We start from the raw sequence: 20,198 nt of genomic DNA on the forward strand, positions 1-20,198 counted from the left end.
TACTTGCTCTAGGAGCTAGGGAGATGGCTCCGTTGGCAAAGTGTTCTCTTGGCAAGCATGAGGACCAGAGTTCAGATCCCAGCATCAAAGTAAACGGTCGGGTGTGGCATTGCGTGCTCATGTTCCCATTCTTGGGGAGGTGGAGACAATAGGACCCCTGGGACTAGGCCAATCAGGCTAGCAAATTGGGGAGTTCTAAGTGCGGTGAGGGACTCTGTCTTGAAAACTTTAAGTGGCAAAGGCTGGAGAGGTGGATGAATGATAGAGGGCCGATGACGTAAGACTGGATTTGATTCCCAGAACTAAACTTAGGTTTGATATGTGCATCTTTTTGCAGTGAAATGGGAGAAGGGCTTCCAGATGCTTGCGGCGAGCTAGCCAGGTGAACTGCTTCAGAGTGGAAGAAAAACTCAAAATTGTCCTCTGCCCTTCGAGTGTGCACCCACACTCGTGTGAATGAGTGTGCACACGCATCACACACACACAAGTGTAAGCTGGGGAGCATTTGAAGAAGCTACCTGTGCTCGGCCTCTGGCCTGCGCCAAGTACTGAGCACACACACCTGCACACCTCTGCACGTGTGAGCGTGTGTACCTACACAGACACAGAAGACAAACACTTGCCCTAGTCAGAAGAGAGGTCTGTGTCTGCCTGTCCGTAGCTGCCACACTCTGCTTTGTTAACTTCTCTTGGCTTCTGGGGCGCACCGAGGTGCTGGGTTTATGTGCAGCGGACCATCACACTGCAGAGAGGCACAACCATGAGCAAGCTGAGGAAAAAGAAGCCAAAGCAAGATTCCATAGGCCTGGGAGAAGGAATTCTGATAGGGCTACTAGGTTCACAGGTGAATACCCGTGCTCAAAATTGTGAGCGCTTAATGATTATCCTGTGTGTGTTATGCCTAAACACACACATTAAAAACAAACAAACAAACAAAAAACTTTAAAAGTAGCGGAGCGGAAACTTTTCTAAAATTGGAGACGAATGCATGAAACTTGTTATGTGTTTTAATAGTGATTCTCTCTTACTTGATTTTGTTGTTAGCTGAGAACGTTACTGCTTGTCTACAGGGTTTGAAAACTCTTTGCCGTCTTCATGCAAAGTGAGTAGGGGTGTCTTCCTTCCCGCTGCCTCCTGTGGTGCGTTCGGAGCTGCTGAACAAGATGGGCGATGCCACGGCTCACCGTTCTCCAGCAGACGCACCGCCTGCTTCTTAACTAGGCTTGAGATGCAGCAGAAAAGGGGGAAAGCCTTGTGAGGAGGACTGGGCTGAAGGTGGCTGGAGGTCAGCTCAGAGTGGTTTCAGCTGGAGCTGGCAGTGTGGCGGAGAAGCAGATGGAGGAAGCTGCCGCTGGGCTGTCCTGTGGCGCCTCCTGCAGCACAGCGAGCCGCTTACAGCCGCGCACCACCTTCCCTGCAGCAGGCTGCCCAATGCTCCTCTGAGTCCAGTGTTTTGCTCACATGCCCTGAAATCAGCACCCACTTTTATTTAATTTTTTAAAGATTTATTTAAAAATCCAGAAGAGGGCACTGATATCACTAGTGATATCACGATAGATGGTTGCTGGGAATTGAACTCAGGACCTCTGGAAGAGCAGCCAGTGCTCTTAACCTCTGAGCCAGCTCTCCAGTCCCCACTTTTAAGTTGACACCCAAAGGCTTTCAAATCAAATTTCAGTTCTTTTTTTTTTTTTTTTTTTTTTTAAGGAGGTAAAAGTACTGGATATTTTACAAACTAAAAATGAGTGCTAGCCAGGTAGAGCCCTCCTGATGGTGATGGTAGTGACCGATGCCGTGTAAGAGCGCAAGCAGGCCACGTAGGTGTGTGACAGGTGTACTGGATTTCAGGGAGAGGGTGCACACTCAGTTTAAGAGCCCATGTAAAGGGTGAGGGGCTGGAAATTCCCCGCCCCCCCCCCCCCCGGGGTTGCCTGTGAATGTTTATTTCCTGGAAAGCTTTGGAAGTTTGAAGACTGCTTTTAGGTATTTGCATGAGCAACCAGAGTAAACTCATGCTGGCTTCTGGCTTCACCTGTAAAAACAGTTAAGAACTCAGCTGGTGAAAGGCTACAGGCAACGCTGCTTTCTTGTTTTTACTGGAAAGAGGAGGTGGTCTTCACTGTTAACATGAGAGCAGTTTCAGCTACAGAAATTCAGACACTGAAAGTGAAGCTATTGAAGCATAAAGTCTGTGTGCTTGATTTTGGAAATATCTCAAGTGTGCCTGTGTACATAAGAAATTTGGAAATCTGCCTTAGAATTGTCATTTAAAAATAACATGTTTATTCATAGATATGTAGTAATGTATGGTAATGTTTTATGAAAAGTAGTTTATCTTGTGAATAAAATCCAGCATATTACTGGGTATAGTAATTACAAAGACTTCCACTGAGCAGTCTTACAAATTAATCTGAAATTTTTAAATATTTTTAGATATTTTCAATAAACAAAATGCTGTTGCTTTATACCCAAGAGTCCTAAGTTATATTTTTCATTGTTTTAAATTACTTTTTGTGTTTCCTTTTTAAAAATCAATAGGAAAACCAGCTTCATTGTTTACCAGTAGATAGACTGGTTTTCTATTGTGTAATTCTATTTTGGGTTTCTGAGTTTTGTCCAGACCATGTGTGACATACAGAAACAGGTGATTTTAACCAAGTTTTTGTTTTGTTTTGTTTTGTTTCCCTCAAGACAGGGTTTCTCTGTGTAGCCCTGTCTTTCCTGGACTCATTCTGTAAACCATGCTAGCCTCAAACTCACAGAGATCTGCTTGCCTCTGCCTCCCAAGTGCTGGGATTAATGTTAAGGTCTCAAGTTTGAATTAAATGTTACTGACATGAAACCACTTAAATAGTGTTTCTTAATTTTTTTTTTTTTTTAAATAGGCGAAATAGAGTTCCTTGTAAAGGACACAGGCATAGAAGTTGGCTTTCCTGAGTCTGGGTAGCCTTTGAACTTGAGATCCCCAGCTTCCTAAGGAGCTGGAATTACAGGCTGAGCCACCAGAACTTTCTTTACTCTGGTGTGGTTTTGAGTCTCATCAGGAGCATGGAGGTATTGACGAAAATGCAGATTCCTAGACTTGCCGCCAGTAGTCTGTATTTGTCAAAGCATCGTAGGCCTGAAGCATAGGAAAGTGTGAGGCCTGCCACCTTTGAGCAGTGCCACTGAATGGATGATCCATCGCTTGTGCCGAAAGCCCTCCAGGCAGAAGGTAGATGATAAATCAGGAACACAAACCACGGAACCAGGATAGGCCCTTTCTTTCACTTCAGTTATGACGTTCACAGTAATTTTTCTTTTGTTACCATGAAGCTTAGTCCTGGTTTTCCTTTAAAATACCAGGCAGATTCTGATCAAACTGTTTTGCTGTCCATAGGAATACTTGACAAGTGTGTGGGCCAGAAATCTTAGAGAAGAGCAAGTATCACTTGATACTTGCTAAACAGACTTTCTAAATAGACGTCAGTGATGTGTGCAGTAACGAACGCAGCCAGTGCGGCCTCCAGTTTCACAAACGCTGTGTTTTACCAGCTGGGGGAGGGGTGCCTCGCATGCTACAGAGGACAAAGAGCACATTTCTGCCCTACGCTTTTCCTCAAAAGACTACCCAGTTTCACCCTTCCTGCAAACCTTCACTCACTAAACTGTGTGACTCAAGATGGCTTGGGAGGAACAAAGTGCTTCCCCATGCAAGCCTTAGGACCTGAGTTCTATCCGTGGGAGGATCTGTACCTACTGTGTCTCTCTCTCTCTCTCTCTCTCTCTCTCTCTCTCTCTCGCTGTCCCTCTCTTTCTCTCCGCCTCTCTCTCTCCCTCTCTCTCTCTCTCTCACACACGTCATGCACGCTCACCACACAACAACAACAACAACAACAACAACAAAATAACAGAATATAACCTTGAAAAAGCAGTTCTCTCTGGTCATGATGGGCTGTGTCTTGTCCGGTAGGTTTGTGAAACTGAACTTGGCTTCATTAGTGCGGCAAGGCCAGCCAGGCAGTACCGGTTAGCACTGTGCTCCAAAACACTGATCCTTCTTTCCCCTTTTCATTATAAAAGGAAACTTTATTTCAGAGTAGCAAGTGCATTGTCTGAACTCATCAACACCCTCTCTGTCCCTCCCCTCCCCCGTTTGTTGCAGACCAGGATGAAAGAGCAGCTGAGCTCAGCAGGGAGCAGAACGAGAAAACCATCCGGAGCACGCAGACCGCGCTCCGCAATTTCCGCGAATTCCTCATCTCCAAGTACCCTTCCGAAACCAGAGAGATCTATGTCATCCCTTGCAAGGAGCTAGATGCCTACCTTGCCTCTTTCTTCGTGGATGCCAGGCAGAAGGACGGGTCTGAGTACGAACCCAACAGCTTGGCGAATTACCAGTGCGGGCTGGAGCGGTACCTGAAGGAGCACAGGTACGGCTACAGCATTACCCGGGACAAGGAGTTCAAGCGCTCCCAGGAGGCCCTGAAGCAGAAGCAGATCGAGCTCCGCTGCAAAGGGAAAGGAAACAAGCCGCACAAGTCCATGAAGCTCACCTTTGCCGACGAGCTCATCCTGCGGAAGAGGGGACTGCTGAGCAGATACAACCCGGAGGGTCTGCTCAACCTTGTTTGGCTCAACAATACAAAAGCTTTTGGGCACTGCACAGGCTTCCATGGGTCCACCTTGAAATGGGGCGATATCCGGCTCCGGGTCACAGAAACTGGGCTTGAGTACTTGGAGTGGATGGGTCAGGACACTGGTGATCTGAATGCCAAACCCAAGAGAGGAGGCACGGACTCACGAGTTTATGCCACCCAGCATGCCCCACAGACCTGCCCCGTGCAAGACTATAAGGAGTATGCCCAGCGGAGGCCTCCTGCCATGCGCTATGAGGATGCCCCCTTCTACTTGTCCATCAAGCCAGTTGTGAATTTGGCAGCTCTTCACTGGTACAATTGCCAGGCCCTTGGCAAGAATAAGCTGGCCAAGATGGTGAAGACCATGTGTGAGAAGGGCAACATCCCTGGCAGGAAAACTAACTTCAGTGTGTACCAGAGCTGTAGCACGTTGTCCGAGGCCCAGAGCAACCAGCTGGTGCTCATCTGCAATAGCCTGAGCCAGCAGGCCGCCCAGTCAGTGGCCAGCCACTCCAGCAGCGGCAATTTCATTGTCTCCTCTTACGACTCTTCCTCAGACACGGCTTGACCAGGTGGCTCGCTCACCCCACTTTGGTTTCTGTGTCCCAAGAAACTATCATGTGTACTGTATTTTGTCGCCTTTCACCTGCTCTCAGTGCTAGCTTTATAAAATGCAAATCTATATTTTTCTTTTTACAGATAAGCCAATGGCGATAGTTTAGTATTACTAACATGATATTTTTAGGCTTGAGACAAGTAAGTGTGCTTGTGGGTGATTACATATAATGGCTGTTACAGACATGGCAGAACTATAGTGGTTCGCAGGCAACAGTAGAGAAAGAATTCCCTTTTAAAAAACATCAAAAAAGAAACCGAGAGTCATTTAAGATACTGTGTCCTCAACTCTTTCTCCCCACCTCACCTCCCACGTTTAGTCTCCTTCAGAGATGAAATTATCTTCTTATTTTTTAAAGATTCTGTATGAATCAGGAGGAGACAACTCCACTGCTCATGCAGAATGCTGCTGAGCCAGGCCAGCTCCAGAAAGCACATCAAAAGCTCACCATCAAGTTACTTACAGATATATTTTAGTATATAGAGTTTTAGCTTCATCTCATTTTCACCGTATTTGGAGATCCCAATACTTAAAGAACTTTTCTTTGGGGAGAGGGGTGTAGAAGGAGAAGTAACGGTGCCATTCCTTTTTGGAAGATGTCTCATTTAAAAATAATATGCAAGGTCTGACCCTGTGGGGGAGGGGGCAAAAGACTGTTACCTAGCTCATTTTTAGTGTGTGCTTGGACCTGAAGAGGATGCTCTCTGTCCCCAAATCAGTGTGAGTTCGATCATCAATTTAACAAGGAATCTAAAACTACCAAAAACTTTGAAAATATTTCTGAGTGTTAGATTGTATATCAAGCATGAAAGAGAAGGTAGGGAATTGGAGGCCCACTAAGAAACCTGGGTCCATTGGTGGAGACAAGCTGCCGGTCCTGTTAAGTGTCGTTAAATTCGGCCCTTTACCCTCAGGGGTTACTTGACTTTGCACTTAAGATCAAAGGAACATTGACACTCATTTTAAATCACAATATTTTGTTACCAGGGTTTTCAGAATTCAAAGCATTCTTGAGTTTCTTCTCAGCAAATAGAAATGTGTTTATCTGTGTTACTTTGTAATTGGAATAATTTTGGCTTAACATTTGTCATGGTTTTTCCAGTCTTTGTTTTCAAGTCTTGAAGACTGTAGTAAATTATTAGTTAAGACACTTCAAAAATCAAGTAAATTTAGATGTTAGAGCTACAATAAGGCTGAGTTGGGGTCCTTTGCATCCTGTGCAGGCAGCAATGTGTAACCGTCATTGCTTTGTCATATCTGAGACCCTCTTGGGCCAGGTGTTTGTTGTTGTTGTTTATCATGATAAAAAGACAAACATTGTTACTTGTTTTACAAAATTGTCCCAGAGCCCAGCTTTCCTGTGGCTGGGTGGCTGGGTGGCTGGGTGGCTGTTTGCGTCAATAATTCATAAGCACACAGGGCTTCTAGGCTATGGTCTTCTAGTGCAGAAGTAGCGGGTCTGCCTGGGACATTCATTGTTGGGTAGAAGTAACTCCAGGAACTTGTCCCTCCAAGAGAAGCATTGCTAAGAAAAGTGTATATATTTCTATTCAAGTATTACCTAAATCCTCTGAGCAACCTTAAAGAGAAAGTAATTTATCTTCATTTTAGGATAAAATTAGGATAAGTCAGTTAGATGAAGAAGGAGTAGTCTTCTCACCTCCAAGCTTCTTCTAGCCACCTTTTCCAGTACAAGCTGATGCTGGTTCAGGTGGTTAGAGCCAGCAATAGGAGCAGTCTCTTTCCACTGCTGAGGGCTGTCTGGGTTAAAGGACTGTCCCCTCACCACCTCACCGTGGCCTCCGCTTAAACACACCGTTGCTCTGCAAAACTTCCCTGCTCTTCTTCCTCTAGAGTTGGCCCATGAGTTCCTGAGACAAGCCCACTGTAAGGGAACTTTTTTAAAGGATGTTTTCATGTTGCATACCTGTCATTTGAACTTATCTGAGACGGTGTTAAGTCCTGAGTGGGTTGACAGCAGAGTGTGCGTTTGAGAAGGTCTGTGCCCCATCGAGAGCACAGACTGGCGGGTCTGAGCCCCTGCTGTGCGCCCAGGCTGGCAGGAAGGTCTGCCCTACTTAGTCTCAAGCACTACGTCTTCATCGAGCTGGTTAGATCAGGGATGGGAAAGTTTTTTATTTATTTATGTTTTGCTGTGATAACTAACCAAATAGGAACACTGTGATATTTCCATTAAAACGTTTTGGAAAATGGCTTACTAGAAGAAACCTAGTCAACTTAGAACCTCTTTAAATTATAAAAGTCTGTGACTACCTCTAAATTTTGTATTTTTATCTAAACAATATTGAGGATATACCACTGCTGGATGCCATTTTTTAGTATTTTAACTTAAAAAGTTATTCAGCTCTGTGACAGAGGTGCAGGCCAGCATTTATTATGGTTTATTAGGGCTAATGTGAAATGTTTCATACAGAATATATGTCAGCTATTAAATATTTATTTCATAATTTTAACTATCTTAACGTTTCCCCGTGAATTCATTTTCTCTTCAGTTGCTGTGTTGTGTTTAGTTCTTTTTGGTGCAGGATTTCGGCAGGTGGGTTTTAATGGCCTTACGTGTCTAATCCTCACCCCTCCACATCCTGGGTACCGGGTTACGGCAACACCATACAGAGCTCATTTCCCTACATTACAGTATTTATTGCCTGACCTACAATGTATTGACTGCATCTTTTCCGGCATAGGTTAGGTCTCTTGTTTTTCCGTTAGGTTCTTATACAGGGAAACTAACATCAGAGCCATGAAATCAGTGAATTTACTGTGATGAAAATCTATGGCCACATGGGCAAATACTTACTGAATAGCCAGTCAGTGGGAAGTTTGTAAAGATGTATAAATTTCGTCCTGTTCTCAAAGAAAATCTAAGGGCACTGCTTATCTAAGTCCCGTCTTTGGGAGCCCGCAGAAAGCGAGCTGTGCGAGCCCTAGCCTGCCTCGGCGCCCACTCCTTGCGCTTCTGCGGCTACTTACGCCGTCGGGTGTCCCAGTTTGCTGCTGAGTGTACCCCACCTCCTTGAGTATTTTAGGAAGTATGTTTATTGGAGCTCTTAAAATCAGTAATAAGGCGAAGCTGTTGTGCACTATGCCTGTGTTGGGTGGGTGCGTGCATACAGGAGTGTGAGGGTCTGTTCTTTGTTAGAACATACAGTGTGCCCCTGTAGCAGGAGCTTCTAGTCGTCACTGTTCAAGCAGCCATTTTCTCCTCTCTGTAAGGAGAAACTCGGATGGGATGCCTCTGTCGCAGAGTGAGTGGGGAAGAGCAGGCGTCCCTGAAGTACGTGCAGATCCCAAGTCCTGTCCTTCACTGTAGCTGTTCCAGGCGGCTGGCTTGTACTCCTGGTAACTCTGCAGTAGGCTCTCTGAAGTTACAAGCTGTAGATAAAATCTCTGATGCAAGACAGTTTTTTGTTTGTTTGTTTGTTTGTTTGTTTGTTTGAGAAAGGGCTTTGGCTGGAGCCTGGGGCTCAAAAAGTAGGTTAGGCTGTCGATTCATAAGGAGGAGTGATGGAGCTGGGATGAAGACTAGAAATCCTTCCGGTCAGACAGATCTGAGACCCCAGAAGTACACTGTAGATACCATCCTTCCATCACTGCTGTATCTCTTTCTTCTGAGAACAGAGCAAGGGGAATTGTGCTGATAAAGTACCAGCAACTCTGATTTTACCTTTAGAAAAGGAAAGCAGAACTCTCACGGTCCAACTTAACTTGAAAATTGACCAGTTGGGTTTGCCGGAACTGAGTGAATGACCTGATTTGGTATTGAAGATTGTGGTTTCTTAAAAATAAGACATTTGATATGCTAAGTTGAGCTCTAGTGCAAACCATGATGAATTAGAATAGTATTAGGTCTTGTGATAAAGCCATTGTCTTTTGATCTCAGAGGCTGCATCCAGGGAGGGCTAAGAAGCTGCCCCGCCCACGATCGCTAGGATATAGACTAGGAAACCATGTCGTCGAGCCAGGTGAGAGGAAGCCTGGGAAAGAATATACATGCATGCATACTCGCTGGAGACTGTCGATTGTTCGTTAGGCCTTTTCTTTCTTTGAGATGGGCTGTGCTGAACGGGCTGCTGTTGCCTCTGTTAGACATCCTTCACATGTTCTTCCTCACAACGAGAAGCAGCCCCCAGAGAAATGAGGACCTGAATCTTACCATCGTTTAGGGCTGGAGCCATGTAAACCCCTGTCCGTAGATAAAAACTGGATAGAATTAGAGAACTCCCACCTGCATAGAAGTTAACCCTGAGTTAAAGTTCCTTCTTTTCCAAACTGTATTTCAAACTAGTTTGTTTGTTTGTTTGTTTGTGTTTTAAGACTAGGTCTCACTGTAGTTTTGGCTGTAACTGTGTAGACCAGTTTGGCTTTGAACTCACAGAGGTCTGCCTGCCTCTGCCGCCTCTGCCTCTGCCTCTGCCTCTGCCTCTGCCTCTGCCTCTGCCTCTGCCTCTGCCTCTGCCTCTGCCTCTGCCTCTGCCTCTGCCTCTGGAATGCTGGAATTAAAGGTGTGCACCGCCGTGCCCAGAATTAACCCTCACGGTTTTTTATAGGCTGTTTGAATATGAAACTTAACTTTCCATGTTTTAGAGTTGTCTTGATTTTAGCCATGTTTCATTGTAAAATTTGTTAGAATAACCTCAGATGTTTTTTTTTTTTTTTTTTTTTTAAAACAAATGTCACTCAGCTTGTACCACTGTATTTAGCTTCCATTGTAAATGGGAAGGCAAACTTTCCACATCTTTAAGTATTAAATTCCAGCTGTAGATCATGAACCAAAAGAGAATTCCCTTTTCACTGGACATTTTCTTGGAGATCCAGCTCTACAGAATCTGTATCATTGGTTTGAGATAAAATTTGTAGTATTTCACAGTTTGAGACATATCTTCAAAGCCGGACATGGTGGCACACACCTGTAATCCCAGCGCTCTGGGAGGCAGAGACAGGTGGATCACTGTTCAAGGCTAGCCTGGTCTACAAAGTGAGTCCAGGACAGCCAAGGCAACACAGAGAACCCTGTATCGAAAAATTAAAAAAGAGAGAGAGCGAGACATACCTTCACCCAAAAGAATTAATTTTTATCAACATAATTAAGATTTTCTTAAGTGAATTTTTTTAGTGATAGTAAGGGGAAAAATGGGAGCCAGTGATACAGGTCTTTAGCAGAGAGATTAGAATGCAGAGTGTTTTCTTGTACTATCTTGACTTTTCTTCTGAAAAGGAAGTCAAGCAAAGAAACTTCACAGGCATAATTTAGACATAATCACAGACATAATCAGAATCAGTGGAGACTCAAATTTTAGGGTTCTTTAAAAGTACAGTATAGTTACTTGTCTTTTTTATGGAGTGTTGGTCTTGGTATGACACCGGGATTAGCGTTTTTACCATTTTGCATTTGTTTTGGTGGGAGCTTTGAAAATGCTTTGGCCTAGTTTACTCTTTTGTGGTAGAGAATTAGGAAGGCATCGCTGACACAGAATCTCCACAGTTTTTGTGCACACAGTGCTTACTGTTGACTTTCTATGTTGTAATATTTTATAAATCACATACATTAGAATACTTTACTAATTAAGTTATAATTGGTTATTTATACTGGATGTCCATATTTAGTATTAGTCCAGCCAGATTAGCTTTATGTAAGTCAGCTTTTACACATATAATCCATTATGTTGCAACTTTAAAATAGCATTTATAATAAAAAAAAAACCTTTGCTTTATAAAGCATTTGTTACAAAAAAAAAAAAAAATACTTGCCAAAACCCATTACAGTTTCTCTACATTTCTGACACCTAAGTGACGTCAAGGCTCTGCCTGTTGTTCTAGACGCTTGTTGACGGTGTTCATAGTGTTGCGGGGGGGATTGCTGACCGCTGCTAACACCTCCTGTAGCTAGGCTGTGCTGTAGCTAGGCTGTGCTCAGGGAAGCCGTGCTTTGAGCCAGCGCCTAGTGGCTCCTCCAGGAGATGTAGTCACCGTGCAGCGCCAGACCGCTGTCTCGTGTGCACCCAGTGTAGAGGGCTCTCCGTCACATTCCGTCACGTGCCTGCAAAAGAGAAAGCAAGACTTCCGTTTTGTGTAAGTGTTTAAGTACTGTATCACTGAGAATTTTTGAATTCTTTCATGCGGTGGCATTTTTACAGAGGAAGCCTAGCTGCTCCGACGGTGGAGAGCGCAGTCCCTGCTCAGAGAGTTTCAGGGCGGACGTGCGGCAGCACAGGCCTGCAAGGCGCACACGGTACTTCGCTGCTCAGCGTGGCTCGCTGCTAGAATCGCATCTGTAGGAATAACTAGTGATGTAGGGGCTGGGGATGGCTCAGTGGTTATGAGCACGTACTGCTCTTCCCACTGCAAAGCTCTCCCCGGGTTGAGTTCCCAGCTACCACACCAGGTATCTATCATTCTAGCTCCAGGACAAAACCTCTGCACATACTTACACATAATTGAAAATAATAAAAAATGAATCTAGAAAAGAGTACTTAATAATGTGTTATACGGTATAGTTGCTCAGTTCAGCTGTTGTGTTTACGCAGGACTGTGGAGTGTGTTCCGTTGCCTTATGCCATCAGTTCTTCCACACCTTTCTCTCCAGTCCAGCTCTTGGTATTTCTCACTCGCCACAGTGGCTCCACATAACTAAAGACAGCGAGAGAGCTGCTTCACCACAGTGACCCAGGCTACTGGGTCAGATTCAGCGTGGGGGATGTCGTCATACCCTGACCTCTCCCTTACAGTGGAGGTGAAACTATTACAAAATATTAAAGAAGGCTGCTTCCTAAAGAGCCTTTTTACCACCACATGCCAAGATTCCTCACCTAGTACAGGGCTTTCTCCTGTCAGTTCAGGAGGTAACAATTATGTGATAATTAAAGCCTGCCTTTACTGAAGGGCTAATCTCCTGAGTTAGAGAGGGGCTTTTGTTCAACTGTCAGAGGCTTGGTGACAGCCAGCGCTGTATTTGGGCACATCGGTGCTGGAGTTACTGATTTAGTTCTGAGATTATTGGAGCTAATTCATCGAGGCCGCTGCCCTGTCTTGCTTAGAGCAGCAGCTCTCAACCTGGGAGTCACAACCCCCTTTTTTTTGGGGGGGGGGCATTGAATGACCCTTTCACAGGAGTTGCATGTCAGAAATCCTATAGATCAGATATCTACGTTACGATTCATAACTGTTGCAAAATTAGTTATGAAGTAGCAATGGAAGGTTGAGAACCACTGGCTCGCAGTAAAAGCAAGGCAGATTTACCTGGGAGCATTCCTGCCAAAATAAGCTTTAAATACCCACCCCTCCATGAGGTGATAAAGCAATAAAACAAACTCAGTTCGTGTGGTGTAGCACAGCGCCCAGCCCCGGAGTCACAGCCGAGCATTTCGATTCCTGAAGTGGGAGATTTCAGACACCAAAGACCGGCATGCTAGGCCCCAATAGTGACGTCTCTCTGAGGTAGCAGTGGACATGTGTTTCAATGCTGCTCTCAGATTTATTTTTCACCCCTGGATCTTCTGTTTTCAGTCTCTATATCAAGGCCTTTATGTCTAGAGCGATTTTTTGAACAAATGGTATGTGTACTTGGTAGGTTTTTAATCTATAGTTTCCATTTTTCCTCCTGACTATAAACATTCGTTGCTACAGCTGGACACAGAGCTGCCAGGTCAGCCTTGCTGTGGTGGCCATGTCCTCCTCTGTGTGGTGTGTAAACACTGAAGTAAGCTCCCACAGGCCTGAAGGCTGGGAGGAGACCGGCTGGCCGTAATTAAGTTTACCAGAATCAGTATATGACCCAAGCGTCTACTGCAGAGAAGAGTCGGCAAGCTTTAGCGACGTGGTCAGCGGGGATCCTCTGTTCGCTATGCATTGTAGACGTGTGTTTGCAGTTCCTTTTCTCCCATCACTGAGGACTTACAGAATGAAAATACAGATTTATCATTTTAGTTTCTATGGTGGAAGGCCAGGCATCTGTTGGAAATACTGTAACCACAGCTAATGCCTAGGAGAACTGTCATGAAAGCGCAGAGGCTGTGCCGTCCTTTGGGAATGTGTTACTTGCCCAGGCTGGCAGATTATCGCCACTGGCTTCTGTATGATTTATGTGGAAAAAAAAAACAAGTGTGTGTCCGTTTCACTCAAATCATATTTTAAAAGTTTTGTTAGCTGCTACAATTCTAACGGGAAGAAGAGAAGGGTGAGTTAAAGTGGAAGAAACTTGTCAATGTGTCAGACGTATGATGTCCTTTAGCCAGTTGATCTCTGCCTGTAATGTGTATAATAATATAGAACTTTTGTGACTAGGAGTACATGGTATTGCTTTTGTTTTCATTTCGCTGCTCACTGACTTTTACACTAAGATGTTTCATTTTTATCAGCTCACTGTTTTTGCTTCATGACTGTCCGTGTACTTATGTTTTAAATAAAACTAGTTTTGTGTCCCAGTGGTCAATTCCATCGTGTGTACGTTTGCCTCTGATGTAGTGAGATTTTATGGGTTTTTTTTTTATATGTGTTGGTACAGCCTAAAATTTATGGAAATAAGCAAACCAATAAATTCAGTCAATGCATGTTGATGGTAGAGAGCCTGTTCAGTCACACCGTCTTTTCTGTATTTGCTCATGTTGACCAATATTTAGTTAATAAACTATTTTCTGCAAAGTAGCTGTTTTTGTAATTCCACCAATTTAAAAAGCAGCCCACAAACTGAAAAAAAAAAAAAAGAAATCAACTTGTTGACCTAGTAGACTGGGATAGTGTCAGAATGTACAAAGCCATATACATGTGTCTGACCTTGAGGGGCCGTGCTGGGAGAGGAGGCATTACACCACTCTACACAGACCTCGTGAGGAAATAACATTGTTTGGTAAGGATCTGTAGCTGGTTTATTCGAGGGCTTTCTGTGGCCCCAGGACTGCTCGTGGAGGAAAATGCTCCACAGCAGATAGTTAGCCATCTGCTGTGCTTGTTCGTTCGTGGTGGAGGGTGTGCAGGCCTGTCTGTGTGTGGAGGCCGGGAGTCAAAGTTAAGTGCTTGCCAGTTGCTTCTGCACTTTTGAGACAGGGTCTGTCAGTGAGCTGGGCTCAAGTGTGCCCCAGTTGCCTGGCCAGAGCCCTGGGATCCCTTTGTCTCTGTCCTCCAGCATTATATGGGCGCCACTTTTACATGCCCCATGCCTTTTCCCATTTTTGAGATGATATGTAGCTCAGGCTGGCATAAAATTTGTTACATAGCAGACGGTGGACTTAGATAGCTGACCCTCTAGAATCTGCCTCTCATGTACTGGGATCACCTGTTTGTGTAACTCCAGGTCTCTTTCCTTCTGTCTGTCTGTGGACCTCTGATAGCCCTTCCTCTTCACCTCTACGAAAGGGTTCCATGCTCCTTAAATGACGTTGTACTGATGTAGTGGCAGACGAGAGGTGGTTCAGAAGTTAAGAGCACACACTGCCAGAGGACCTGAGTGTGTTGCCCAGCGCCACATCGCAGCTCACAACTGCCTTTAACTCTAGTCCCAGGGAAAACGATGCCTCTGCAGGCACCAGCCAGGTACATACATGGTGTACAGACATAGGTGAAGGTAAAATACCCATACACACCATACACACACACACACATACACACACACACACACACACTTTATACCCAAAGGCAGAAGCAGGTAGAGCTCTGTGAGTTTGAGACCAGCCTGGTCTATAAAGCAACTTTCAGAGAAACCCTGTCTCAGAAAACAAAACGAAAACATATATGTCAGGTCCTGGGTTTCCTTATGTTTTTAGTCAGGATTCTCCATGTGTTGTTTATTACATTTAGCATGTTCATTTGACATTGTTCTTTGAACAAAAATGGTTCCTTGGTGCTTAATCTCAGGCATCTTTGTTGGGCCACTAAAAATACCTAATAAAAAGTGTTAGGCGCTAGGGAGATAGCCCAATAGTTACACACACTCTTCAGAGGACCAAGTTCAGGTCCAAGCATCATGTCAAGGTGCTCATAACTGAGTTCAGGGCATCTGTGTACATACCCTTAACACACATGCACAAACACACACATACACACATGCACACACAAACATGATTAAGAATAAAATATCTTTTTAAAAAGTAAAACCTGAAAATAGAATGAATATTCATAACCATTTTGCTTAAATGTAAACCTGTCTGACTAGTTCCCAGTTTTCTTAGCTGACTATTGCAACTAGAGATAGCTGTGTCATTGTAACAGCAGTGTGGGTGGTCTTACTATAAAGGGTATGCCTGTGTTTTCATAGTATTTCAAGCAACAAGAAGCCCATCTTTAAGTGGGTTTGCAATTTGATTTATGATGAATCTTATTTTGTTGATAGTGAAAGAATATTAGAATTCAAGTTGACTCAGATACAAGTCATAAAGTTGTTTCTCTTTTTAAATTTATTCATAATATTCTCAAAAAGGAGTTTCTTTGACTCAAATGGTTAACGTGTATAAAATAATGTTAGTTAAAAATAAATATTGAAAACAAAACATTCAGAGTAATCTTGTTTTTAGGTTTTGTTTTTTGTTCCCAAGCCAGGGAGGGTTTCTCTGTGCAATAGCCCTGGCTGTCATGAAACTTGCTCTGCAGACCAGGCTGGCTCTAACTCAAAGAGATCCGCCTGCCTCTGCCTCCTGCACTAGGATTAAAAGTGGGCACCACCATGCCTGGCCTGTAAAATTGTTTTTTTTTTTTAATGGAAGTGAAACCGGCACTTGGTGTATTTAGCATTCTAGTGCCTTATGACTGATATAGCAATAAACAGTCATTACACATAAGGAACAGATGGTAATAGATAGGATTTGGCAAGATGATCCTTAGATACTGCCTCACAGATAAGACTTTCTCATAGTCTTTTTATTTGGGATATGGATGTTCCGTCCCTGAACGCTTCAGGGCTGGGGATTGTAGATCAGTGAGAAAGCATCTGCTTTAATGTGCAGAGCCTACTGTTTGATCCCCAGAATGGGAGCAGCATAGGGAGGGAGACTGAGATTTGGGGTCTCACTGTGCAGCCCGGGCTGTCCTGGAACTTTCTGTGTAGAATAGGCCAGCCTCAAACTCTGCCTTCCTTTCCCCCCAACTGCTAGAATTGAAGGTGTGCACCATAATACCTGGATGGACCTTAGTTTTGTTTGTTTGTTTTTGAGACGGGGCTTCTCTGTGTGTAGCCCTGGCTGTCCTGGAACTCATTCTGTAGACCAGACTAGCGTCGAACTCACAGAGATCTATCTGCCTCTTGTCTCCTGAGAGCTGGGATTAAAGGTGCTGGCCTGACCACCACCTGACTTTTTTTTCAGGACTTTTTAAATGAAGTTATAAATAGACAATTTAAATTTTTTATTTTCTTGTTAAAATGTATCATGCTGCATGATATCGTAAAGTAAAATTTCCCTTTTTGACTTTATATATTGTGGACCTGTTTTTGTACCAGCATGTAAAAGGGTAGCGCGGTTTTTAATGATAGCCCATAAATAGGCACTATTCAACCATTTTCTACCAATGAGTTTTTGGTAGACATCTTTATACTTGCATACTCATTTCTACACTCAGCCGTAGTTGCTCAGGGAAAGCATTGGTGTGGGCTTTGGGTCACAATGGCCGAGAATGCAGCTTCCCCGTATTCTGCCCTGTGTTTGAATGACGACTTTTTTAAAGTTTTTGCCAGTTTGTTAAGTGAATTACATCTTGTTTTAATTTCATGTATGGCTGTTATTAATGTGATCAGTATTGGTGTTTCTTCAGTGAATAATTAGTTCTCTGTCATTCTGAGTCCACTTCCTAGTGAGCTATCTTCCTTGTTGTTCTAGGAGCTTTTCCTATGTCCTTTTCTCCTGTTTGACTCTTTATTTATTTATTTTGTTTCCTCAATGCCAGTGTCTGACCTGCTCACCTGCCCCCACCTTCTGGGTTGCATCATGCTGGAAAAGGCTTTATTTCTACTCTCTCCAATTATGCACACATCTCCTTTGTAAAACAGAACCGTTTAGAAAGGTGTGTGCATGTGCCTATGTGTGTTGGGGGGGGGTAAATATTAACCAATTTGTGGGTTTTTTTCTGACTTGACAACCAATTAATTAAAGAAAACCATCACTGAAGAGCCCATGCTTTGCTCTGCAGTCAGAGTTTGCACTTTTACTGTGTGCCCAGTGTATACTTACACACCAAAGGCTGTTTCTATACTCATAAGCAACAGTTTGTCACATTCTCTTTGTTTGTTTGTTTATTTGTTTTTTCAAAACAGGGTTTCTCTGTGTAGCCCTGGCTATGGTGGAATTTGCTCTGTAGAGCAGGCTGGCCTCTGCCGCCCCAGTGCTGGATTAAAGGCGTGCGTGCACCATTCCCTTCCTAGTTTATCACATTTGTGTCTCAGGGCCAGGCCCCCAATTATTGTTTTTATAACTGCCTTCCTTTTTAAAATTCATTTACAAAAATTATTTACTTTCTCCACTAAGCTTTAAAGTTGGCCTATCCAGTATCACAAAAGGAGGATTTAGATTTTAATGATATTGAATCAAAGTTTACTTCAGTGGGGCACAGTGGTGCACGCCTTTAATCCCAGCAGAGAGAAGCAAAGGCAGGTGGATCTCTGAGTTTGAGGCCAGCCTGGTCTACAAAGTGAGTCCAGGATGGCCAGGGCCATTACACAGAGAAACCCTGTCTTGAAAAACCAAAAGAGGAAAAAAAAAAAAAAAAAAAAGATATTACTTGAAGAAATTAAATTGATCTCTTCCATCCACATTTGTAGTAATAGTGCTGTCTAGAAGGTAGTTTAATTTTAAGGAGTGTTGGGTTGTTTTTATAATCGAATTACACAGAAAAATGCACAGATCATTAGTACATAGTTGAGCTGACTTTTCTGAAGCAAACATCATCATAGCCCCCACTCAGAGGAAAGCACCACCCAAACCCAGCAGTTTCTCCCGTGTGCTCCCTCCCATTGTAGGAGCATGGAGTAACTTCATGTCTTTGAGGCCTTTGCAGTATACTCTGCTCTCTGGCTTTTTTTTCTCTCTCAGTATTGTGTTTGAGGATTCACTCATGCTGTTGCATAGTTCATTCCTCAGTACTGTTACATGATAATTTGTTGTTAAGCATCTTATAATTTCAGTGCAGTTGGTATCCTACGGACAAAGGCCAGGCTTCGGTTTGGGGCTCTTTGTCATGCTGTTAGACTTTTGTAAACATTCATCTCTGCCTTTTGATAGGTGTGTGTGCACTTACATTGGCTGTGTTGGGATATGGTATCGTGGGTGATGTAATAGACACATGTTCAATATTAGCAGACACTACCAGTTAGTTTCAGATATGGCACGGCTGTATTCTTGCACCAGCAAAGTATTTCTTATTAGCATCTGATATTTCTTCCTCGTTGAAGATGTTTTGCTTAGTGTGTGTTAATGTCTGATTCCTGGATCATTACTAATTTTATATGAAGCTCATAAAACTTTCGTCCTTTCGTGTGTGTATGTGTTGGGGTGGAGTCCCTGAATGTATCTCTGTGCATGTAGTTCCCTTGGAGGCCAGAAGTGGGCATCGGGTCCCCTGGTCCTCTGGAACTGCAGTTCCAGGTGGTTGTGAGCTGCCTGATGGGCACGAGGGACAGAACCTGGCCCCTCTGCAAGGGCAGCAGGCGCTCTTCACTGGCCACTCTTCTCTCCAGTCCCAAGCTTTGCCCATTTTCATTGGACGGTCTGCTTTCTTGTTGATTTGTCAGATAAATTCATAGCAAATGCTTTTCCCTTTATGTGGCTAGCCTTCTTTTTTTTTTTTTTTTTTCCTTTTTTCCTTTTTCACTTCTTAATGATGCATTTTTAAGTATTTGCTCTTAATTTTTATGGAATCCAATTTCTCAATATTTAATTTATGTATTGATTTTGATGGCATTGTTTAAAAGTACTTGGCAACTCCACACTCATAGAACTGATATCTTACAGTTTTGTTGTATTTTGACTTTTGAGACAAGGCCTCATGTACCAGGCTGGCCTTGAACTCACTCTAGGTTAAAGTTTGATTCATTTGGGATTGTTTTATTGTTCTTGTTTATGGTGTGAGGTTAGAGTTCAGTTTCCTTGTTGTTTGTTTTTGTTTTTTAATAGTGGGTTTTTAAGCACTTAAATCTTTTATTTTTTACTTTTAAATTTTTCTTAAATTTATTTATTTCTGTGTGTGTGTGTGTGTGTGTGTGTGTGTGTTTCCACTGATTGTGTGTCTGTGTTGTCTCACAGGCATGCTTGATTCCAGGGAGGTCAGGAGGGGGTTTCTGATCTTTCAGGGACTAGAGCTCCAGATGGTTGTGAGATGCCATGTGGGAACTGAATCATGGATCCTCTGCGGGAATAAGTGCTCTTAACTGCTAAACCATCTCTTCAGCTCTCCTCATATTTTAAAGATTTTTGTCGGGGCTGGAGAGATGGCTCAGAGGTTAAGAGGCTGTTCTTTCCAAGGTCCTGCATTCAATTCCCAGCAACCACATGGTGGCTCACAGCCATCTGTAGTGAGATCTGGTGCCTTTTCCAGTGTGCGGACATACATTCCGGCAGAATGCTGTATAAATAATAAATAAATCTTAAGACAAATAAAGGGTTTTGAGTCTGGTTAGTTGCTAAGTTGGTCTGTAGGTTTCCTTATTTTATTCTGTTTTTATGGGAAATCTATACTGTTTTATAAAGAGCTGTAGGTGGGCTGGAGAGAGGGCTCAGTAAGTGCACTTTCTGCTCTTACGGAGGGGCTGACTCACAGCCTCCTGTCACTCCTGTTCTCGGGATCAGACGCCCTCCTCTGATGTCTGCTGACCCTATACATAACCACACACACACACACACACACACACACACACACACACACACAATTAAAAATAAATCTTACAAAAACTGTGGTGGTGTATGCGTTAGTCCCAGCACTTGAAAAGCAGTCCCTGTCATTAAAAATAAAAAAATAAAAAAAAGGAGCTG

General features: G+C 43.6%; 1 protein-coding gene across 2 annotated transcripts in view; it reads left to right on the forward strand.

Moving 5' to 3' along the window:
* Kiaa1958 (KIAA1958 ortholog) overlaps positions 1 to 20,198 on the forward strand; it is a 134,807-nt gene that overhangs the window by 93,798 nt on the left and 20,811 nt on the right. The window contains exon 3 of one of the 2 annotated variants that reach the window (XM_055611583.1): positions 4,145 to 5,677. The exons of the other annotated variant lie outside the window; for it this stretch is intronic. Coding sequence (XP_055467558.1) covers positions 4,145 to 5,187 — 1,043 coding nt within the window. The 3' untranslated portion in view covers positions 5,188 to 5,677. Of the gene's footprint in view, positions 1 to 4,144; positions 5,678 to 20,198 lie in introns of those variants that run through there. 2 annotated transcript variants of the gene reach the window in all.

This window comes from Psammomys obesus, unplaced genomic scaffold (assembly GCF_907164565.1).
Source record: "Psammomys obesus unplaced genomic scaffold, mPsaObe1.curated_primary_1811, whole genome shotgun sequence".
Lineage (NCBI taxonomy): Eukaryota > Metazoa > Chordata > Mammalia > Rodentia > Muridae > Psammomys > Psammomys obesus.